Raw genomic sequence first — 25,612 nt, 5'->3', positions numbered from 1 at the left:
ATCCAGCTCTCCATCTACTCATATAAACACAAGGAAAGAATGAAATGACTTTTTTTTTCTCTCACTAATATCACCCATCCCATGTTAAAGCACATAGACTTTATTTTGAAAGACAAAACACTTACAATTTCAGACGGATTATTCTTGGATTCATCTTTAACATCCATCCTGAAATTCAACGTTAGGGAAACAATCATAAAAATGATGTGTAATCTATAGGTGTGCAGTCTTACGCATCAAATCACAATATACACACAGTCAGTGCTGCATGGAAATCTCAAACAAGTTGGGACTGGACCTGTTTGGTCGAGATTTCTGTGGTGGGTATTTTACAAAGCATATGAAGAAAAATGTAAAGGAGGAGGGTGGTTTAACGTGGGCTGTTTCAGTAAAGTCCCATAACGAGGTACAGAGTTAAGTGCGTCTTGTTTCATTCAATAACAAGCAGAATAATGGTTCCCTTTGATATAATAAGACTATAATTCTACAATAAGAAGACAAAGCCAGCACATATTGTATAATATAATCTAAATTTAGAACGTTTCCTTGCTTTGATTAGCTAGTCAGAAAAGCATATTTTTTTAAAGAAACAAAATATCTATGGAATATGAGATAAAAGGTCATTGTTGTCATCAAAAGAGCAGCAGGCAGAGCCAAATTTGGTCTCCACCCTATAAAAATGTGTGATTTGTGTGACACTACTACGGCTCGTCCTGCTATTTTACTGTGATGCCAGTCACTCAGTGTTAACATCTTTAATCATTATTCAACTCAGAAAAAAAAACCCACCATAAAAACTAACTTTCCTTATTGTTCTACTTTGAAGTCCAACACTCCAAAATTGGCCATTTGTCACAGCCTATCATTCTGTCCATCTAAGACCAAAGAAACCATGATCAGGGTCGCCAATTCAGGAAGTAAAAATGGACTGAACTTTCATGCAAACACATAGACTCATAGACCGACCCCTTTCTGAGTGCTGAACTCTAGTAAAAGGACATTTGTTACTAACTTTTTTCTGTTTAGCAGGTGACTGAAACTATTCTGTGGATTTATAAGATATCAAATTAATATATAAAGTGTTGCTATTGGCTCTTTGTTGTATATTATCACATTTTTGTGCATTTGCATATTATATATATGTATACATTGCCGCCATAGATTCTCAACTTTGTGTTTATACATTTTATTTTCATGCGTGGCGTCTGTAAACGAATTTCAATTTTTTTTTAATATGAATAAAGTATATCTTATCTTATCTGAATTCCATAAATATACGGAAAGGAACGTGGCAACCTTGCATGATAAATTCCAATCCCGAGGGCCTTATGATTCATTTTTAATTTTAACTCACATAGGTGCTTCTTCTCCAATATGTTTCCTGTCCTTGTCCCGTTCAGTGCGGGCAGTCATCTGTGGGATGTCCACGACAGCTTCCATCTTCTACAATGATACGTGGAGAGAGGTGACTAAGGTAAGTTGATTACAATAATATACAATTATTACATTGTTATTCATGTGAATGAAAATCTGATAAAATCAAATGCCTTAACACTAACTAAAATCTTTCCTAACTAAAAGGGGCAGCATGGGTCAGTGGTACGGGCTTTGCTACAGTGACCACCTGCCACCCTGTGTGGCCTTGTGCAAGTTACCTTTCCTTTGGTCACTTTGCAGGCTGACTGGATATTCCAGTCTTCCCTTGGAATAGACACTTGAAGATATTTCTCGTTTCATTACTGATATGAAAATTTAAAAATTGAATAAACATTTAATTTGTGGCGGTTGAGAGTGGGGGAATTAATCTCAAGAATAATGCTATTATTATCATTATTACTGATTTGTTTTGAGTATAGATTTCCAGGCCAAATAAGATTTTAAAATAATCATCAATTTCAATTCTCAATCAATTTTGCATATGTACATCCAACATAAGTGTGAATAACAGCAAATATCACACGTGCTGGGTCATCACTGATGGACAATACAATCTTCATATCAATATTTCTTGCACTTAAATTTTCCGATGACACGAGAGGACTGTAGATTTGAAAACGGTATAAAAACTGGCTATTGCATTTTGTTCCAGATTTCATGAAAATCCAAAGTTCTGTACTCTTGGAATTTATACTTCACTGTTATTAAAATATGTGGCATTATAAAAAGCAATGAGTTATCACTAATCTTTACCCTTTTTCGTAACAAGACAGGCGTATCAACAAGCACTAAATGCAAAATCTATATTTGCTTTCCGTTTTTTTAAAGAACATTTTGACACAAATTACAAGCTTTACCACACATGTAATGTTGTGTAACTTAGAAGCAGATCCTGTGATGATTTTGAAAAAGCTAATATTTAGCTTTATTTTAAAATCTGAATTTGGCAAAAAAAATTATATTTATTTCCCCCCAAAAAAAACGTGTCTGTAGGTATGTCTTTTTCACAAATAATGCAAGTTAACTATAGAAAGATTCACAGTTTCATGTTAGACAATTGAAATAGAAATCACCATCACCATCATCATAACATCCCTAGAAGAATTCATAAAAAATAAGTGACAAAACTGACCTCCTCTTGGTGAGAAATGGAAGTCTCAGGCTTGGGAGCCACCACAGCACTTCCTTTCCTTCTGGGAGCAGCATCAGCTTCATCTGAGCTAGAGTCTGATGAAGACCTAGACTTAGACCGGGAACGCGACGAGGAACTCGAGGAGCCAGACCTATTTCTCTTTGGAGGAGGAGAATTGGACCTTGAACTGGAGCTAGAAGAACTGTGACGTCGTCTTCTCCCAGTGTCCCTCGTAGACACAGATCTTCCTTCAACATCACTACTTTTGGCTTTGTCTTCCGTATCAACAGCCTCTGCTTCATTTACCTTGACAGGAACATCTTTGCTTGGAGCTGAATCCATCACCTCTTCTTTAGACTCAGCAGACAGTTGTCTTGTGTCAGGTTCTGGATTTCTCTCCACAGGTACTTCAGCCGTGGCCGTCACGCCTGCAGATTCTGGGGTTTTATTCCCAGACTTTGAACGAGACTTCCACCGGGACAGACGGGAGGTCTTCCTACCATCAACTTCAGCTTTCTTTTCCTTTTCACCCATGTGCTCTACAACTTCATGAGAATCTCTACTTCCCTCAGTCTGTTTGGGATCGCTATCTCCAGTTTGTATTTCTTCTTTCAAACTGGTATCAAGCTCCATTTTCACATCTCCTTCATCCTCTTGTCGGTTGCTACTGGTCGATTGTTTGATGATATCAACATTGGCCTGTTCACCACTCTCCCTTTTATCATTGCTTAATTTCACTGGAATTGTCTTTTCCTTCACAGCTTCCTCTACATTTTCAATCTTTTCCTTCACAGCCTCCTCTACATTTTCAATCTTTTCCTTCACAGCTTCCTCTTCATTTTCAATCTTTTCCTTAACAGCTTCCTGTACATTTTCAATCTTTTCCTTCACAGCTTCCTGTACATTTTCAATCTTTTCTTTCACAGCTTCCTGTACATTTTCAATCTTTTCTTTCACAGCTTCCTCTTCATTTTCAATCTTTTCCTTCACAGCTTCCTCTTCATTTTCAATCTTTTCCTTCACCAATTCAACATTTTCTTTCTCAGGAGATTCACTGGTCTCCATTGCTTCACCTCTGCTAGATTTGTCTGCACCATCTCTTCTCACCTCTTCCTTTTCTTTCACAGCAGTTTGTGGCTCTTCCTGTTCAGATTCTTTCGCTTCAGAATTCCCCTTTTCTTGCCCATCTAGTTTTTTATTTGCCACCTTCACTGCTTCTTCATTTACTTTTGTTACCTCCTCTGAAGCCTTGCTCTCTTTCTGAGCATGGTCTGATCTTTTTTGCACGTCCTGAACATCACGATCACCATCTTTATCGCTCTCAGGTGTTTGTATCTTCTGGCCACTATTATCTTCTGCAATTTTAACAGTGGTCTCTTTGGACTTTGTGACTTGTTCTAAAGATTCATCCAAATTGTCAGACCCGTTGTTCGTCTCTTTCTGATCTGAATGGCTGTTTGACCTACGCCGTTCCCCTTTCACTTCTCTAGAAGGTTCTTCCTGGGCAACTACATCGGAAGCTTTTCTTCTAGAGCTTCGTCTCTGCACGGGAGACTCTTCTTTTTTCTCCTCTGCCGCCTCATTTGCATGGTCTGGTGTATAACGCACAGTTGCACTGGCCTTACGACTTGACCTCCTGGTGGGAGCATCCGGAGAGGTCACTGGTGGGGATCTAGACCGAGACCGGGAGCTGATGGAAGCCGTGCGTTTTTTCCTCCTTGACATGACCTCCTCTGGCGACGATGCTGGTGATGAGGACTCCTTCCTTGTTTTACGAGCTCCTCGTCTTGCACCCCCACGTGCTGCTTTCCCCCGTGGTTGACGACCTCGTCTTCCACGTCTGGGTTTCTCTGCCACCGGTGAACGGTCACTGAAATCAGGTAAGTAACCCAGATAAAATACTTGACGAGAAGAGAAGATTATAGGACAGAAAACCTCAATATTCTCTGCCTTAAAATTTGATACAAAATTATGAACTAAAAACTGGTGAAGACCAGACAAAATGAAAGGCCCTTTTAATTCTAATCTTTTCTAGAATTTAATTCCACATTCTATGATACAATAAGCAGGGACAAGACAAAAAGATTTCCCTGGGATATTGATAACCAAATTATTCCAACAAGGACTATCACAGCCAAAACACAAAGTGAAATCAACAACCAACCAAATAAAACAATTAACATCCCAGAGCAGTCAAGTATGACAAAACTTTTAATTTCAGATTCAAAACCATCTGAAATCGGAATATACAAAGAAAAATGGTGGGATTTCCTCAGATCTCTGTAAAAGTAACGACCAACCAGGGCTGGCAACCTCAACACAAGAACCAGTGTAAAATTGCTTGTCAAAAAAGAGAAAGATTTGGAGAAAACATGTACAATTTGAACATGTAACCCTTCAAACCATCTCACCGCCTGCTGTTGAGTAACGTTGGATAAAATAATTCTTGTATCAATTTTGTGCGAGTGAAAAATTTCAGGAACTCCAGGAAACTTTAAAATATAATTATGAAACAATGAAAATAAATCTATGAAACAACAATTATAATCGCTGAAATATATATTGTAGGAAGCATGGGGAATGCTTAGAAACCATATGACAAACAGAATTAAAGCAATTCTACATTAAAATGTTAAGATTTGGATTCCATGAGAAAAAATGTACAATCTGAGAGAAAAGGCATACATTCGTACAAAGGTGACAAAAGCTGACAAATATGCTATTTTGGCATATAGTTGGCATCCCCGACCAACTAACTGTTAGGTTGTTTTCCAACACAGCCCGATTGAACTTCACTGTACAAAAATATCAACCTTCATTCATTTGAAAATTATGGGTCGGTGTTCCACCATGTGGTTATAGAATTTTGGTTGGCGGTTTGTTGACGTATTCACCTGTGCATGCATGTCATACCATTCTAAGAACAAACAGTATCAAACCCCTTTTCTCTTTAAATATTTGGGGGTCGGAAGAAAAGCCAGGAGGGGCCCATTTATCCCCAATGTTTTTTTATCATTCCACATTTACCTAGGGCACTCCTCTGATATATCCAGCTCCCGAGACAAAGGCTAAAAACTTAACAGTACAATGAATCAGACAGACAATCTATATGAAGAAAAAATATCATCTCCCAATGAACCAAGCATCTGTCGTCCTTTCAGTCGAGATAATTAAAAAGAAGACAAAATAGCCTTTCCCGTGTTGCATTCCTTTCCAAGATCCCTGCCAATGCCACCCTAAACCAATCGTTTCAATTCAGGGCCAGGACTAGGCATGGAAAGGAACTGCAGATATTAAATGGTGATAGAGGATAAAGCAAGAAAGAGAAAGATGGCTCCGACCCTTCCAGAATTAAAATTTGCATTTCTTGTCTCAATTGCACTTTGATGCAAGTCAGAATATCACAAAGGCTGAACTGGGCCTAAGAATGTTTCCCATTGCATCTTGCAATTGTGGTGTGAAGCTCCAATTGTAGTTTATATCTGAACAATTTACTCACTGGAAACCAAAAATAATCGTTCCAATAATTACCCATTTACATGGAATCTGGTCCTAATCACTGATGAGTAAAAACTATATATAATAGAAGCACGTTGGGTACACGATAGGAAGGAAGCAATCTAGTCATATCTGGAAATTGGAACAAATTTTGGGGAAAAAAACAAAATCAAAAAAAAGTTTCAAATGGCCCAAGATCCTTGCTTATTTAAAGATCAAATACTCAAAACCTTCTACATTTAACAACACTTATAATTTTTAAGACAGATTGATTCCCTAGCTATCGCACCCAAGATTTCACAACGGACTGGATAAAAACACGGAAAGAAAGACAAAGATTTTAAAAATATTTTCATTCTTTATTCTTCCAATATCATTTTTTTTTCATGTCTTTCAAAAAAAAAAAAAAAAAAATAACACTTTTCAACAATATAAAGAAAATGTCCATGAATTGAATTAATATATTTGACAATAAGTACCATACAACAGCTGTGTGGACAATGATGATACATCAAGGTTGCGTAGTTTTTCAGCATCATGACAAATTTCAACCAATATCCTAAACTCTACCATTGACATGTATGCATGCTAAATTAATACGAGGAACCATAACAATCCACCCAAAATATTTGTAAAAGGTTTTGAGTATTTGACTAAACACCTACTGTTTAATAAGTTGATTCTACCACTGTATATAATTAATAACTGCTTACATTTTCAACGATACCTCAACAGATTGGAATTGGCTAGTATAAAATAGTTGTGTAAGAGTAAACCTACCAGATCCAAAAGTCAAATTCACTTGTCATATTATTAAATGAAAATAGAATAAACGGCTATTTTAACCAATCAATCTTAGCAAGAGAGAGAGAGAGAGAGAGAGAGAGAGAGAGAGAGAGAGAGAGAGAGAGAGAGAGAGAGAGAGAGAGAGTGTGTGGGAGGCACATGACCTAAGATTGTAAAAGCTTGATGCTTGGATATTTGACAGTGTTTGACTATTTACTTAGCTCACTTGAGACGCATCAGGCAGATTAAAATGACGCAGCACTCATCCCTTGCCTGATTCACTTCAAATAGAAATAATTCCTTTATGTTTACACACAAGGTGTGTTTGTCACCTCCAATCCATTCATTTTTGTCTGAATTTTGTGTGAATGATGGCCTTCCTTTTCTAATTTTAATTCGAAATCACAATACGACTTACGACACCACATGACAGGGTTGCCACTTTGGCATACTAAATGCATTTTAAGATTATCAAAATTCTTGCAGATATATATTTTACAAGATTAACATATAAACATTGTTTTTACTCTGTATAAACATCATTTAAATTTGAAAACTGATTCCTTGATTGTGTTCCTTCCTACAAAAATGTTTAACAGCGCCGTATGCAGGGGTCAGGGGTCGTGAGCCGCTGAAAATCCCCGTCTCAAATGAGCTTAATCCTAAATATCATTGTACCTTTCTCACCTCATTTTTACTGGAGTTGAAGATTCAGCAGCTTACAAAGAAAAATGAGGTGAGAAAAATATAATAATATTATAAAATGTGTGTAAAAATTTTATCTTAAACTAAATCTAGGTTCTTTGTAATCTATTTCATAACCAAAAGATAAAACAAAGTATACAATATTTGAAGATCCCTTACCGAATGACAAAACTGAACATAAGACTTAAGGTGTGAGGTCAAACTTCGTGGCTATTGCAACTTCTTGCTAAAATGGCTCCTAATTTTTGTACATGATTTATTATTGACACAAAAGCAAAGTTCAAATAAATACACCATAAATATGAGCCTAATCTAATATTCTAAACCGATGCATTGACTTATATTCATGTAAATGTCAAGACCATAACAGCAACCTTCTATACTTAATCAAATGTCATCTTTATCATCACGTACAGAACCCCATTGCAACTAATAACAAAATGAATTATCATTATTATATACAGTCGAAGATCAACAACAATAACAAGAAACATAATAAATGCATGAACCAATCCATTTTTCATACTTGGTGTTTCACAATCAAATACAGACAACAAATGACAATCCATGTTTTACAACCATCTTATGTTTTATGTGGAGGGAAAATGGTCATTGTCATAAATCTACCACATATGTCATAAAATGATAATCTACCAACAATTAATATCCAAAACAAAATATATGAGGCATAAACACTAAATTAACGATTTTGGGGATTTCCTATCAACTCATTCCACTAAGAGAAATAACCAAAATCAAAATTTCCCTTGCATTGTGACATATCATCTTCATTTTTTGTTTTTTTAATTCTCCTAAACATTTGAATCTAGCAATCAAGTGTTCTGGTGGATCACAAATAGTTCAACTGATTATATAGAGTTTCATCAAGTCAAATGCTTCAATTCTAAATTACTGATAGCTAATTTGTCTATACCATTTTGAATAAGCATTTGCTGTATCTACTGCAGTTTGTCGTCTATTACTGAGAAAATATCTCCAAACCAAATATTTTAATATAAATATTACAAGATTACTACATTATCTTTACCCGATACAATCATAAACCATCTGTAACAGTAAAAAAAAAATTAGAAAATAAAAACATCGAAATCCCAGCAAATATTGAACAAGTCAACTTCAAAATTGTATCTTTCGTTGGTTATTTTGTTTTAAAAAAAAAGAAGAAGAATAATTCCAACTACTGATCAGAATAATTTTGTGTTTGGTCCAATTATTCAAAACCTAAGGCCAGTTTATGTATAAAATTTTAAGTCACTTTAAGAGAGAAAAGAGTAGTCGAATTTTGCTGAGAAATTTCTGCGAATCATTTATCTGTGAAACTTCAAAGTCATTATATTCTCAGTATTAGACCAACAAGTCTTGGAAAAACCAAAGTGTCAAGTATAAAGACAAACATAACTATCATTAAAATGACTACTTTAGTAATAATTCCAATCGGTATGTTTGCCTATAAACTATGTCAGACATAAAAAGAGTCGTCTCTTGATAGATTGTCAAGGAATGAAAACCAAGCATAACAGTCAGGCATCACACATTATTTACGGTTTCGTTCATTCTTTAATTAATGAAGTTTTTGTTGTTTTTTTTTTTTGCGCACAAAGCACCGTCAATAAGAGCCCTGTCAATATGAAAGAGCCATAAATATTCAATGAAATACAACAAAAGTGATTGCAAGTGATATGTCACAGACCATGAGACAGAGGATTGGACATTTTAGTTTTCAAAAAAATAACTTTTAAAAAGGCCCTAAACCGGCAAAATTTGAACACCCAACTATAAGACAGGTAATTCAACCACTCTCTCCATTCATTTCATTCACATTTTCATTTTACAAACACAAATTTCAACATGTGGTTAAACCAAAAATAACGTAACAAGTGAAGGATAGAAAATAAACAACACAGCACTTGTACCCGTTATACAAAGTTACCTCCCTCCCCCTCCCTGTAATGTTATCAAATAGTTTAGAATAGTGATGATTATAATGAACCAAAAGAAAACTGCAGTAACTTACAAAAGCATCTCATCAAGAAAATCATTCAGCAAGACTTTAAAATTTCAGTTTCCACTCTATATCACCTCTACTTAGTACAGCAGTCAAGACCCCCAGCTATAATGACTGATCATTTTCTGGTTCTTGACAAAACCCTGGACTCTTGAGGACAATTGAAATAAAGGACTCTTTCAAAAAGCCATTCCATCAATGAGTCCGGAAAGTCAACTCAATGTTCAATCTAACATCAAATAAAAAGGATGAAGCAGAATAAAATGGAAACTTTAAATTCTGAAATCTGCTTTCGCTTTTTCAAAAACAAGCCTTCCAACAAAAAAATTTTTTTAATGAACAAGATGAATTATGAAGTTAAGACTGTAATAAATAGACATATCTAAGTTTTGAAATGTGTGAAACAGAAATTTGATCATATGGCCTCTGGAGCAACTGGAACACGGCGAATCCACTGAAATCCCACATGAGCTTAAAACAATCTCAGGAAGAATATCTTTCACCAAGAACAACAAAATGAAATTTTAAAAAAAAATGATTTCAAAAAATCTGAGGTATGGGAAAAAAAAATGACAACTGAGATCATTTCTTGTTTTGTGACAGGACAAAAATCCCTCATTCCAGACATAACACCATCAACATGGGGACAATATAATCATCTTCCTCTCTGCACCCCCCCCCCCCCCCCCCCATTTGATGAAATCTACTTACATATCATAAAGCAATTAATGTCAACAATAACTTCCACCCAACAAGTTACCTTGAGGACGACCCCGAACGGGTCCTTTCCCTAATGCTTTCTGCCTCTGGAGTTGTAGAACGAGATCTATCCTTCACTGATTCACTCTCCTGCCCATTTTCTGCTGGAAATTGTTTCAAAAAGAAAGAAAGACAGAGAGAATATAAGTACCAATGCATGGAAGGCAAAGTAAATGTGTGGGGGCCCTAGCCAAACACGTCAACCAAAGAAGAAGTAACACTACACATTCTTTTTGCTTTGCTATTCAACTTTGACAGCAGCTTGAAGTATTTTGTCCCTTTTTGCCTGACTTGACTATTTCAGCAAGAGAGCAGTAACAGTTCATCCGTGTTGCAACACGTCAAAGCCATGTAAATATTGTGAGAAAGACGGGGTGGGTTATTGTATTATTGTCCAAAAATCAACCAAAATGGTTATAGACCTAGTTGTGATTCAATTGACACATTTTCTCATTTTATCTCTTTCTCCTCTTTTTTTTGTTGTCACAGACCAAATTGTCAACTATTTACTATTAACTTCCACAGGACTGATGTTGTTGCACAAATATTTTATGTGAATTGGTCCTTATAATGACGGTGCGCAGTATATTTTCCTTCAAAACAAAGGAAATCCTAATTCTTCTTTTTTTTTTTTAACTTAGTCTAAAAATAGAAACTTTGATAAAATTTTCAAACTCAAAGTATCTTAATTTGATCCAGTCAGGGGGATGAGACTTGAAAAAAAATCATTTGATACCTTATTTGTTTCTCTACTATGAACTGTTCCAGAGTTATTTATATTTTTCTGCTGAAATTTTTAGCCAATTTTAAAGAGATAATCTGTGATCTCACTGCTGCCTCAAAACCAGCATCTCGCGGCGATCAGGAAAGTTTGGGTTTTGCAGTCAACATGGCCCACTTTATTTTCAGTAATTCTGTTTAAATTAAAAAATAAATGGCAAGTGTTGAGTATCATTTTAAAAGTCAGAAAATAAGCTTTACTTTCATATAAATCATTTTCATGTTTGGGAAGTATGGAAAAAATTATGATTAAATGAAAGTGGAAAACAATATGAAGTTTTTGTCCAAAAAAGTGGGATTGATCGCGAGTAAAATAAAATAATGAGCGAATTTTTATGAAATTTGGCAGCGATATTCTTCAATTAATTGTCTATCGATGTGTGAAGTATAATTAAAATGTATCCAATATTTTAAAAGTCTTCTTATTCAAAAATTGATAAATTACGTCATTAGCTTTCTGAGAAATACAGTACAATCAGGAATTAAGAATGAAATACACTGTTAGAAAGCTTGTTTTGTGCCTTTAACATGATACCAAAATTTGTCATAGGTTCACAAATAACGTCATGGTGACCAAAATATTAAAGGGCCAAAAATAAAGTTTCACCTTACAGTTACAGTGAGCCGATCGGCGGCCAGTGGACTGGAGTTATCAAAGTGCCAACTGTTGGGCATTATTATAATTTATACCTGGAAGGGATTAACCAATTAGTTCTGTTTGTTTTTTTCCCCGATGAATCTGATGCTTGGATCTGAATAACAGTAATCTTTATTTTGATATTTTAACTCGTCTTGGAACCTCCGACGAGTGTAGACTCAAACTCAAACCTTTCTACATTGACAATGAATGAATCCACCGATGAGAGTAGACTCAAACTCTTCTAGGTTTGAAAATGAATGAATGCCTGAAAGAAAGTGACAATATTGGAATACAGGCATATCGAGACTCCACTGAAATCACCGCATGTACCTGAAGAGTTCCAATTTGACTCCTTGGTAATTGAAGAACTGTCAACTTCCAAGGACTCACCCCTTGGTAATTGACACTTCCATCCATTTTCAAAAGAAAAAGATCAATAACTCTGAAACGATTGGCCGTAAAGAAACAAATAAGGTATCAAATTAAATGGTAATTCAAGACCCATCCATCTGAAATGGCCAAATTTAGGTGCAATAAGTTTGAAAATTTTGTCGGAATGCCAACGTTAAATTTTCTTCATGCATTTGTTATATTTGTGGGGGAGTGGTTAACTTGAGACTTATGACACGATCCAAGTTGGGAGTTCAACGAATTCAAAAATCAATCAACGGTCAACGGTTTATAAAATACTAGTATTATTATGCCTAGTATAGTATCACTCGTGGTGTTAGACATCTAAGTCTAGATAATGTAACAACAATAGCATCTGGCCATCAACCTCAAACAATCGACAGTACTGGTCGATCTGCTGCACTGCAATGCCTTTTTTGGCTCGCTGTCACAGTTCGTTGATCGTCATCCACATGTGATCCATTATTGGTCGCGAATTCCACAATAAATAGAAAAACAAATTGAATAGTACACGATAACATCAAATAATGGTAAACAATATAAAACCTTGGATGGTAAAATCATAAAAATTACCTTTTGATGTGTTTCTACTGCTTTTTCGAGCCGGTCTTGTTATTTTTATTTGTTCCTTCGCTGGTGCGACGACTTGTGCGTTGCTTTCGTCGTCCTTGAACTTCTTAGGTGATGTCACTTCCTGTTCGTCTGCCTTTGGATTCGTTTTTTCATTTGGATTGGATTCGTCTGCTGAAGATTCATCAGCAGATTTCCTCTTTCTTTCGTCTGAAACGAAAGATGAGGACCACTCATTTTTATAATGATTCTCTTTTTTTTTTTTTAAATTATCAAACTGCGCGGAAACTAACTAACTAACTCTCTCTCTCTCTCTCTCTCTCTCTCTCTCTCTCTCTCTCTCTCTCTCTCTCTCTCTCTCTCTCTCTCTCTCTCTCTCTCTCTCTCTCTCTCTCTCTCTCTCTCTCTCTCTCTCTCTCTCTCTCTCTCTCTCTCTCTCTCTCTGGGATCCAGAGAATGGAATTATTCTTGCGACGGGTATGTTAGTTATCAAGAAATTAACGGCGCTAATATGTCAAATCACAGTAAACAGACACGGAGGAAGAAAGATTTTTTTTTTAAACAATAACAAAAAAAAAACAAAAACAAACAAACAAACAAACAAACACAGAAATATTAAGGAGCGCATCTGACCCTCATCGTAATCGGGATCTTGTCTCAGTCTGGGTCAATTGATCTCCTACACCTAATAATGAGTAGCCAATACCGAAACTGCGTGGATTCACTAATTTCCCTTAAATGACATTTCAAAGACATGAATACGGAGGTCGTGGACTTTGAAATTCATAAATATCACAAGTTTAAAAAAAAAATTTCTGGACAAATGATTTACGTTACTTTCCTCGTGAATTTTAACTACCGTACTCGGAAAATAAAACCAACCAACCCCAAAAAAATCATCCAACTATCATTAATAGGTCTACATTTGAAGGACGAGTTTTCTGGCCAAATATTAAATACGTGATTTTGTTAGAGGTCTCTATATTGCTAAGAACACTGTATTTCCTTTTTTATTAACTATTTGCTTAATTATTTTCAGAAATGCATTCTATGGCATACTAATAAATTTAAGTGAATAGGTCAGATTATTATTTATCTAACCTGACCCTCTAGAGTAAATCAATTCATACTCAGCATCCTGGGCCTCGGGCCCTTCTAGACTGAAATTCAATTCATACATCAGCATCCTTGGACTCGGGCCTTCTAGACTGAATTCAATTCATAACACATCCTGGACCTCGGCCCTTCTAGACTGAATTCATTTCATACATCAGCATCCCTGGGACCTCGGCCCTTCTAGACTGAAATTATTTCATACATCAGCATCCCTGACCATCACTCCCTCTAGACTGAAATTCAATCATACATCAGCTCCCGGGGACCTCAGGCCCTTCTAGACTGAAATTCATTTCATACATCAGCAGCCTTGGGACCCCGGGGCCCTTCTAGACTGAAATTCATTTCATACCAGAGCATCACTGGGACCTCGGGCCCTTCTAGACTGAAATTCAATTCATACATCAGCATCCCTGGGACCTCGACCTCTTCTAGACTGAAATTCAATTCATACATCAGCATCCCTGGGACTTCGAGGCCCTTCTAGACTGAAATTCATTTCATACATCAGCATCCCTGGGACCTCGGGGCCCTTCTAGACTGAAATTTATTTCATACATCAGCATCCCTGGGACCTCAGGCCCTTCTAGACTGAAATTCAATTCATACATCAGCATCCCGGGGACCTCAGGCCCTTCTAGACTGAAATTCATTTCATACATCAGCATCCCTGGGATCTCGGGCCCTTCTAGACTGAAATTTATTTCATACATCAGCATCCCTGGGTATTCGGGGCCCTTCTAGACTGAAATTCAATTCATACATCAGCATCCCTGGAACCTCAGGCCCTTCTAGACTGAAATTCATTTCATACATCAGCATCTCTGGGACCTCGGGGCCCTTCTTGACTGAAATTCATTTCATACATCAGCATCCCTGGGAACCTCGGCCCTTCTAGACTGAAATAATTTCATACATCAGCATCTCTGGGACTTCGGGGCCCTTCTAGACTGAAATTCAATTCATAACATCAGCATCCCTGAACCTCAGCCCTTCTAGACTGAAATTCATTTCATACATCACATCTCTGGACCTCGGGGCCCTTCTTGACTGAAATTCATTTCATACATCAGCATCCTTGGAACCTCAGGCCCTTCTAGACTGAAATACATTTCATACATCAGCATCTCTGGGACTTCGGGGCCCTTCTAGACTGAAATTCAATTCATACTTCAGCATCTCTGGGACCTCGGGGCCCTTCTAGACTGAAAATCATTTCATACATCAGCATCCCTGGGACCTCGGGGCCCTTCTAGACTGAAATTCAATTCATACATCAGCATCCTTGGAACCTCGGGGCCCTTCTAGACTGAAATTCAATTCATACATCAGCATCCCTGGGACCTCGGCCCCTTCTAGATTGAAATTCAATTCATACATCAGCATCTCTGGGACCTCGGGGCCCTTCTAGACTGAAATTCAATTCATACATCAGCATCCCTGGGACCTCGGGGCCCTTCTAGACTGAAATTCAATTCATACATCAGCATCCTTGGGACTTCTCGGCCCTTCTAGACTGAAATTTATTTCATACATCAGCATCCCTGGGACCTCAGGCCCTTCTAGACTGAAATTCAATTCATACATCAGCATCCCGGGGACCTCAGGCCCTTCTAGACTGAAATTCATTTCATACATCAGCATCCCTGGGACCTCGACCTCTTCTAGAGTGAATTCAATTCATACTTCAGCATCTCTGGGGCCTCGGGCCCCTTCTAGACTGAAATTCAATTCATACATCAGCATCCCTGGGACCTCGGCCCCTTCTAGATTGAAATTCAATTCATACATCAGCATCTCTGGGACCTCGGGGCCCTTCTAGACTGAAATTCAATTCATACATCAGCATCCCTGGGACCTCGGGGCCCTTCTAGACTGAAATTCAATTCATACATCAGCATCCTTGGGACTTCTCGGCCCTTCTAGACTGAAATTCAATTCATACATCAGCATCTCTGGGACCTCGGCCCCTTCTAGACTGAAATTCAATTCATACATCAGCATCCCTGGAACCTCGGGCCCTTCTAGGCTGAAATTATTTCATACTTTAGCATCCCTGGACCTCAGACCCTTCTAGACTGAAATTCAATTCATACATCAGCATCCCGGGACCTCAGGCCCTTCTAGACTGAAATTCATTTCATACATCAGCATCCCTGGACCTCGGGCCCTTCTAGACTGAAATTCAATTCATACATCAGCATCCCTGGGACCTCGGGGCCCTTCTAGACTGAAATTTATTTCATACATCAGCATCCCTGGGACTTCGGGGCCCTTCTAGACTGAAATTCATTTCATACATCAGCATCTCTGGGACCTCGGGGCCCTTCTAGACTGAAATTCATTTCATAGATCAGCATCCCTGGGACCTCCCCCTTCTAGACTGAAATTCAATTCATACATCAGCATCCTTGGGACTTCTCGGCCCTTCTAGACTGGAATTCAATTCATACATCAGCATCCCTGGGACTTCGGGGCCCTTCTAGACTGAAATTCAATTCATACATCAGCATCCCTGGAACCTCAGGCCCTTCTAGACTGAAATTCATTTCATACATCAGCATCTCTGGGACCTCGGGGCCCTTCTTGACTGAAATTCATTTCATACATCAGCATCCTTGGAACCTCAGGCCCTTCTAGACTGAAATACATTTCATACATCAGCATCTCTGGGACTTCGGGGCCCTTCTAGACTGAAATTCAATTCATACTTCAGCATCTCTGGGACTTCGGGGCCCTTCTAGACTGAAATTCATTTCATACATCAGCATCCCTGGACCTCGACCTCTTCTAGACTGAAATTCAATTCATACATCAGCATCCTTGGAACCTCGGGCCCTTCTAGACTGAAATTCAATTCATACATCAGCATCCCTGGGACCTCGGCCCCTTCTAGATTTGAAATTCAATTCATACATCAGCATCTCTGGACCTCGGGGCCCTTCTAGACTGAAATTCAATTCATACATCAGCATCCCTGGGACCTCGGGCCCTTCTAGACTGAAATTCAATTCATACATCAGCATCCTTGGACTTCTCGGCCCTTCTAGACTGAAATTCAATTCATACATCAGCATCCTCTGGACCTCGGGCCCTTCTAGACTGAAATTCATTTCACACACATCACATCCCCTGGAACCTCAGGGGCCCTTCTAGACTGAAATTCAATTCATACATCAGCATCCTTGGAACCTCGTAGCCCTTCTAGACTGAAATTCAATTCATACATCAGCATCCCTGGGACCTCGGGGCCCTTCTAGACTGAAATTCATTTCATACATCAGCATCCCTGGGACCTCGACCTCTTCTAGACTGAAATTCAATTCATACATCAGCATCCTTGGAACCTCGGGGCCCTTCTAGACTGAAATTCAATTCATACATCAGCATCCTTGGAACCTCGGGGCCCTTCTAGACCGAAATTCAATTCATACATCAGCATCCCTGGGACCTCGGCCCCTTCTAGACTGAAATTCAATTCACACATCAGCATCCCTGGGACCTCGGGGCCCTTCTAGGCTGAAATTTATTTCATACATTAGCATCCCTGGGACCTCAGACCCTTCTAGACTGAAATTCAATTCATACATCAGCATCCCGGGGACCTCAGGCCCTTCTAGACTGAAATTCATTTCATACATCAGCATCCCTGGGACCTCGGGCCCTTCTAGACTGAAATTCAATTCATACATCAGCATCCCTGGGACCTCGGGCCCTTCTAGACTGAAATTTATTTCATACATCAGCATCCCTGGAACCTCAGGCCCTTCTAGACTGAAATTCATTTCATACATCAGCATCTCTGGGACCTCGGGGCCCTTCTAGACAAATTCATTTCATAGATCAGCATCCCTGGGACCTCGGCCCCTTCTAGACTGAAATTCAATTCATACATCAGCATCCTTGGGACTTCTCGGCCCTTCTAGACTGGAATTCAATTCATACATCAGCATCTCTGGGACCTCGGCCCCTTCTAGACTGAAATTCAATTCATACATCAGCATCTCTGGGACCTCGGGGCCCTTCTAGACTGAAATTCAATTCATACATCAGCATCTGATGCACTCAGGTAAAACAGAGACTCACATACATGAATTATGTTGGTTCATTATTACCCCTAATCACATGGTAAAAAAGTTGTTCAGAGCCATTAGGCCCATAGAGCAGGAATTTATCTGTTCTATAGCGTGAAACAGACAATAGCAATTGCTTGCTACCCCTTAGATAAGAAGATCTACCGTAAAGTACTTTCCTCCAGATCTAACAGACCAAAGGAGGAGGGTCTTTTTAATCAATCGATATTTGAAGGATGAGTTTTCTGGTCAAAATTCTAAGAATATATTTTTTCAGAGATAGTTAAAATACAAGGCGACGACACCTAAAGAAAATGAAGAGAGAGTTGAATTCAATATTACAACCAATGGTAGCATTTGTTTTCCTTAAAGCACCACCAATCAGCGTTTTACACAATACTTTATTTTGAGTAGATAGATCTCAAAACTTAATATTCTAGTTTAAGCAGTCTTATATTTGGCATAACTCCTAATGACATCATCTAACACCTTACAGAAGCTGTTTAAGAGTTTCGTTATCATACTTTTACTTTTACATATTCAGCGTCAAAGTGTCCCATTATTAGTCCATATCCAGGTCTCTGAATTTAGAGGATAATTACAGAGAAAAATGTCCTAACTCAAAAACTGAAACAGCTAATTCAAGAATCTCTTTGTAGGATGATAAATAAACATCTATGAAACATTGTAAAAATCACAGCCAATTCCAGTAGTTACCTTTTGAGATCTACTTAAAGAAAAGTTAGTCAAAAATGGCATTTTTAGAAAAACGCAAAAATACATTTCATATGCCGAAAAAATAAAAAGACTAGACACATATTTTGTGCATTAATCTACATATTTTATGAAATTTTAAAACAATGATGGATAGAAACGAAAATAACGATAACGTTTAGTTTCGATTTAGACGTTTCCAATGATACCAAGCATTTCTGTTACGATAGTGAAAACTATGGTTGCTAAGGGGTGAAGTTGGGGCACTTTAAACATTTTATTCATATTTTATCTTACCCTTATCTTAATCAAGGGTAATTTTTAGTTTTAGACACCTTTTGAGTTTTGAAACCTAAGAAAATAGATTCTATAGATATTTTTACATGAGAATCACCAAAAAAAAAGTTTTTTTTTCCCTTCTGAATCTCAAAATTTAAGCAGCACAGGACCCGCGGATCCCCTTAACAATTTTGCCCAAGGAAGAAAACGAAAGTGCCGGGACCTTCCAGGTTACAGTGCAATGCCTTAACCACTCAGCCACTTCACCCCCCCCCCCCCCCCCCCCCCTTCCCACATCAGCTAAGAATAAGTACTATTGAATAAAATCAAATTAATTAACCAAAATTAGTATCTTCACTAAAATATCACTGATTCAAATTTATTAGTGAAAAAAAGTGAGGAAAAATAAGGAATTTCAAAAGTTCACAGAAAATTTAAGAATACAGCTACAGACATAAAAAAACCAGTAAAATTAAAGATTATTATCAGTATAATGGAAAAATGAATCTTTAAATTAAAAATAACAAAGTAACATTTATATTTAGTTGAACCCAAATGTTGGAACTCTTATGAAATGAGTTGTCTTTTGTGACAACTTTCAAAAATAGTGTCCGTATAAAGGACTTCCAATTTGGAGATTTCTGTTTGTCAACAGGTTAAGTTATACATTTATACATTTGACTATTTCCCTTTTCGCCAGGATATCTGGCCAGGGCCAGGACAAAACCAAGTAATCTCATTCCAAGACAAAGACAGAAAGCATGTTGGAAAACAGATATAGGGGGATAGAGGACACTGTAAGTACCTCCCTGTCCACTATGGGAGGTCTGGAACCCCAGCCAGCAAAATGGTTTCTAAAATACCTTAAATTGTTTGGAAAAGAATGTCAAAAGTGGCCATTTAATAATAATATCTATCTGAATGTAAATCCAAATAATAATCAAGTGGTGAGATGAAACTTGGGAAGGTTGGACAAAAGATAATTCTTTTGAGGTTCTTCATTTAAAAAACAAAAATAATAGAAGACTAATACTCCAGCTTAAAAATAATAATTATCTACAGTCAGGTCTCCGTAATCCCGAACTCCACAATCTGGATGTCTTCATAATTATCCAGACAGATTGCCTGGGAACAGATTTTTCTTCTTCTTTATTTGTACACCGTAATCCAGAAATTTTTGTTTTCCGATCCGAACCCGTATTTTGGGAAGAATCCATTTCACTATATAGGATTTTATATCCGACCACCATACTGACCGACAAAGTCTGTCCACATACTCTAATTCAATGCAGTTGTCAAACGGTTGAAGTATAACCAAATGAAAAACGTTTTATCACATCCAAATAAGGTCAGGTAGATAACTTATATGTCAGTTCAATCCATTCATTGGAAAAAAGCCGCGCCTCTCAATCAATGTGAAGATGCACTGTGTATGTAATAAACACATCAATCATGTGTGATTGGTTAGTTTACCCAAACCACAAGACAACCCCCGTTATTTGATATTGACGCCATTGGCCATACAAAGGCTATTGTTTTCTATTAAGGTAACGGCAAGTCTTTGATGGGCATTTAATCACGCTGCAGTTTGACATTCCTACTTTGCACACATCCTTACAGATTATGAATATGTTTCACAGTACTCAATTGCTCAACAAGAATAATACCACCCTACTCAAACTATGTAACGTTTCTACAACTCCATCAAGGCAGCATCTTCAGCAAAGAGGAGAATTAAAGAAATTGATTCAGTAAACAAGCTCTGTCAAAAACTGTTTCATATAATGAACAAAAAAAAAAAAAACATGACAACAATTATTTTTTTTAAAACAGCGAACAAAATAAACACTTCCTTCTCTTTTCTTTATTACAAAAAAAAAGTAAACAAAAAAAAAAAAACAATCACATGTGGAAAAAATAAATAATAAAAAGTGGTATTCAAAATTTGAAAAAAAAGAAAAGATGTTTTTAGTAATGCGTTATCCTAATCATTATGACCACCATCATCTTTACTCCCCCCCCCCCCCCCCCCCCCCTTCTAAATTAAAATTTAAAAAAAAAAGGAAAATCATGAAAACATGCCAACTTTTCAAAGAGCTGAAACGGGACACTCTAACGCACAATACACAGTCATAACCCAAAACTGAAGTATGTTTGGACTATTATAGAAAATAATCTATATTTAGAATATTTCTGTTCACGGTTTTAATTTTCTGGTCAAAAAAGCATAATCTGGGGACATGCAACTGCAATTTCATACATATAAACAATCTTTTTGAAAAATTTTTATCCAGATGGCCAAATCTGGACAATCCCGATTTTATCTGGACAGCTGGCCGCTATGTGAAAACAGAAGATTTGGTAGCCCTGCAGTTTTGATTAAGGAAGAAGAATGAATACAGGGATAAAATGCACAGGACAAAAACTTACCTTCCACTTGCTTCTTCACCTCCATTTGTCTCTCTAAGTTACGCTGTTGTTGTTGAAGATATTGTCGTACAAATTCATTCTGTCCAACTTTGTCTTTCTGGATCTGTAATTTTTTTTGTGTGGAAATCATAAAAAATATAGGTTAGGCCTTTCATTGTTTCAATATTTATTTATATCATGGGAGTAGTGTGTGTCATTAGAAGGGCTGAAACCTCAAACTCAAATGTAAACATTTTGCTTAATCAGAAAAAAAATTGGCATTTAGAATATCTGCTAGGCCATAATGATCGGACCTCGGGAATCACCATCTGGCCACCTTGTTGCCAGATTCATTTGAGCGCACCTAAAGACTTTACTTCCAGACCGATTTTTTATCATGGATGACTCAAAAAATTGCTTTGCTTAACCATAAAATGAATATCATAATTGGGGTTCGAATAAAAAAAAGGTTAAAACATCAAACCTAATTTACTTCAGCAGATTACAAATCATTTATACTTGCATTTGTTTTTATCAATATTTATATTAATAGAAGCTATTAAAGCATATTGACATCATCATCAATGTTTTAAACATCCAAAATGTAGACAGTGAGACAGAGAGGATAAAAAATAAATCTACTTACACCAATGTTTGGGACTTTGCCTGAAATGTAAAAAAGACAATAATAGTAGTAGTATAGACAATGTACAATCAAAAGCATCAGATCAGGAATTTGTTATTCTCAACATTCTTCTGTACTTTTTAGTGTAAAGGTTGCTGCTCGAAGTTCGAAGAAATAAATAATAACGTGAAGTTGAATGTAAGCTTCAATTTAATTACAAAAACAGATCAAATGAACATTTCGGGTTTCCCCTTTATCAACAAAACAGGATGATTGAAACACCACAGATGAATGAGATCAAAACAGATCAAATGAACGTTTCGGGTTTCCCCTTTTGATCTCATTCATCTGTGGTGTTTCAATCATCCTGTTTTGTTGATAAAGGGGAAACCCGAAACGTTCATTTGATCTGTTTTTGTAATTAAATTGAAGCTTACATTCTTCAACTTCACGTTATTATTTATTTCTGTACTTTTAAAATGTTTCAATTTGGTTTTTGTTATAAAAGCTGTGAAGACCAGACTGACAATCCGACTCTAGTATTGGTTTAGTTTAACTTTGCTGACTTTTCTAACATTTTTCTATCGTTAATTGAGAACAGCTTTGTGGTGCTTTGTTTTTCTGGAGGTCCTCGATAACGACAGCTCAGTTGGTGCAGCCCTCGCTTCACATGCAAAGGGATAGAGATTGATCCCAGGTGAAGTTGAGGTTTTTTTCCTAACTCCCCCGTCCACTTAACAGTGATTTATTGGGTAGCTGGGTCTGTTAGATTGGGTGGAAAGTACTTTGTGATAGACTAGCGCCTGATGTGCGACTATGTGGTCTTGTGATATGAGACTCGCTTTCATTTCGGAAGGTCTTGGGTTCGAGCCTCACTAGGCGCATAGTTGTTGAGTCCTTGGAAAAGGCTCTTTACTTACTCACATTCCCTCACCACACTCAGGTGTAAAATGAGTTGAGTAACTAGTGGTTAACACTGTTGTCTCTGTCGGAAAAAAATGTAATATCGCCGAACAGGCGTCATGTCTCATTCTACATGTTACATGTTGCTGTTGGTCAGGGACCCTTTGTAAAGCACTTTGAGCAAGTTTAGTGGATATTGCACAATATAAAAGCTCGTTTTAAAAAAATCCAAATTGTCGCAAGCAATTGCTTTTGTAAATTTCACTCAATAGAAACTGGGATGTATTCTGGATCCATAGGCCTAGTGGCTCGGAAGGACTACTATCATTTTTAAAAATTTAATGCTTATTATAAAATAAGGAAACAATTCTATACCTTCATCACCAGATGATTGAGCTGCATCTTGTTGGAGCTTTTCTAAAAGAAGTTGCTGAAGAAAAAGAAAAAGAAAGAAAAATCATTTATAAATCATATATTCCGCTATGGCTGAAGTAAGTACAAGTACATTGTGGCTGTGGTGTCTAAGAAGTCTATGAATCATGAAATAAACCCAATGCAGACAGTAAACATGAAACATGAAAGATATTGACAAAAAGAAGATTAAAAAGTCAATGAGTATTATACAGAATTAAAAAAAAAATAATCCTAAGTAAAAAATTATTATTATTATCATCATCATTATTTAAGTATTACTACTGAGAATTTAAAATTCATAAGTTTCCATAAAATTTCATATTTTCGTAATTGGCAATGAAATTTGTCTAAAATTACGAAAAATTAGTAAGATTTGGCAGGTATGTATTGTATTAATTTATTTGAATTAAAATTTGTGCATTTCATTAGAGCCCTAGTCCTAGACTTGGTTCAGTTTTCAACGATTACAATTCAGGGGTGAGAATGACTGGTCACAAAAAAGGAGGAAATTTTTCATCGTGAAGAGATCATGACCCATTCATGCGACCATAACCTATAGATTTGAATTTCACTCAAATTTACTGAGATGCGATCCAAAATTTGTCTTGCAGCAATTTCTGACATACCTCGGTGGAATTTCAAAAGTTGAAAGTGTAATTGCAACATTTGGTGGTTGTAGTAGGGATGATGATGTGGTGGTGGTTGTAGTGATAACAGTGGTAGTGATGATGAGGTAGTGATTGTAGTAGTAGTATGGATGATTGTGTGGTGGTGGTTTTAGTGGCTGTGGTAGGAATGATGATGTGGTGGTTGTTGTAGTAGTAGTGGTGGTAGGGATGATGTTGTGGTGGTTGTAGTAGTAGTGGTAGTAGGGATGATGGTTTGGTGGTGGTTGTAGTAGTGGTGGTGGTGGTAGGGATGACGGTTGACGGTAGTAATGGTAGGGATGATGATGAGGTGGTGGTTGTAGTAGTGGTAGTAGGGTTGATGGTGTGGTGGTGGTTGTAGTAGTAGAGATGGTAGGGATGATGGTGGTAATAGTAGTGGTGGTAGGGATGATGATGTGGTGGTGGTTGACGTAGTGGTAGTAGGGTTGATGATGTGGTGGTGGTTGTAGTAGTAGTTGTGGTAGGAATGATGATGTGGTGGTAGTTGTGGTAGTAGTGCTAGGGATGATGGTGTGGTGGTGGTGGTAGGGATGATGATGTGGTGGTGATTGTAGTAGTAGTGGTGGTGGGGATGATGATATGATGGTGGTTGCAGTAGTGGTAGTAGAGTTGATGATGTGGTGGTAGTTGTAGTAGTAGTGGTGGTAGGGATGATGTGGTGCTATTTGTAGTAGTAGTGGTGGTAGGGATAATGATGTGGTGGTGATTGTAATAGTAGCGGTGGTAGAGATGTTGATGTAGTGGTTTGGTGAGTGTTTTTTTATTCAGTGATGATAATAGCAATTTGTCAAAAAGGAGGAAAATTTCTCGGTCTATCGATCAACCACAAGCAAAGAAACCTAGTAGTTATTCAGCTTATAAATACAACCCAAGAATCTCTCAAATTTAAAGCCATAGTCCAAAGGTAAAAAGAAAAAAGATTAAACTAAGCCAATCACCATTGCTTTGTTCTAATATATCATCTCTATATACCAGTATCAGATGATTTAATGGATAGTTGCGAAAGAAAGAGAGAGAGAGAAATAGGGGGGGGGGGGGGGGGGGGAGGAGAGACTTCTTTACCAGAATAACTTATGTATTGACATTTTGATTTCTATATCAGAAAAAAAAAATAAAGAAGAAAAGAGAAATAGAAAGAAAGACAGAGGGAAAAAAAAAAGAGAGAGAGAGAGAGAGAGAGAGAGAGAGAGAGAGAGAGAGAGAGAGAGAGAGAGAGAGAGAGAGAGAGAGAGAGAGAGAGAGAGAGAGAGAGATTAAAAAGGCAATAGGTACCAACAACAGGGGAAAAAAAATCCAGACCCATTTGTCCATCCCCTTCCACCATCAACTAACTAATCAAAGAACACTACTGGTCTTCTGTGTCAATTGTGACATCTGGTGCCATACTGTCTGGCCCAACGTCATAAAAACGGGACTGTCACCAAATTTCACGAGACTGAGCACAGGTGTCAAAATATGACATAAGACATAATGGTGATTTTGAGGAAAATGTTTGACACGGCAAATTTGAAAAAGGAGGAAATGTGATGGGATGGGCGGAGATAAACTACCATTTAGTTAGGCGGATTCTCAGCCCTGACAATTACAATGCGCTGTGGTGACGGGTGACAGATCAACTTGACTGACCACAGATCTTGAGATAAGCAAATAATAAGAGGAACAGTAAT

The 25,612-nt window shown here is 37.4% G+C and overlaps 1 protein-coding gene across 5 annotated transcripts in view; it reads right to left on the bottom strand.

Annotated features, from left to right (window-relative positions):
• The window catches only part of LOC144976319 (uncharacterized), a 45,277-nt gene that overhangs the window by 18,776 nt on the left and 889 nt on the right, over window positions 1-25,612 (bottom strand). For 3 of the 5 annotated variants that reach the window (XM_078920522.1, XM_078920525.1, XM_078920523.1), the window contains exons 2-9: window positions 23,239-23,293; window positions 21,982-22,001; window positions 21,357-21,459; window positions 12,748-12,954; window positions 10,345-10,447; window positions 2,570-4,439; window positions 1,355-1,443; window positions 126-168 (exon numbers count right to left, since the gene is read on the bottom strand). In XM_078920522.1, the coding sequence (XP_078776648.1) occupies window positions 126-168; window positions 1,355-1,443; window positions 2,570-4,439; window positions 10,345-10,447; window positions 12,748-12,954; window positions 21,357-21,459; window positions 21,982-22,001; window positions 23,239-23,293 (2,490 nt within the window). The remainder of the gene's footprint in view (window positions 1-125; window positions 169-1,354; window positions 1,444-2,569; window positions 4,440-10,344; window positions 10,448-12,747; window positions 12,955-21,356; window positions 21,460-21,981; window positions 22,002-23,238; window positions 23,294-25,612) is intronic. The other 2 variants (XM_078920524.1, XM_078920526.1) reach the window with 1 other exon arrangement.

Source organism: Berghia stephanieae, chromosome 7, assembly GCF_034508935.2.
Source record: "Berghia stephanieae isolate SIO BIC M18660-M18661 chromosome 7, UCSD_Bste_1.3, whole genome shotgun sequence".
NCBI lineage: Eukaryota > Metazoa > Mollusca > Gastropoda > Nudibranchia > Aeolidiidae > Berghia > Berghia stephanieae.
Note: the sequence above shows the minus strand (reverse complement) of the source record. Positions and strands in the feature narration are given on the sequence as shown.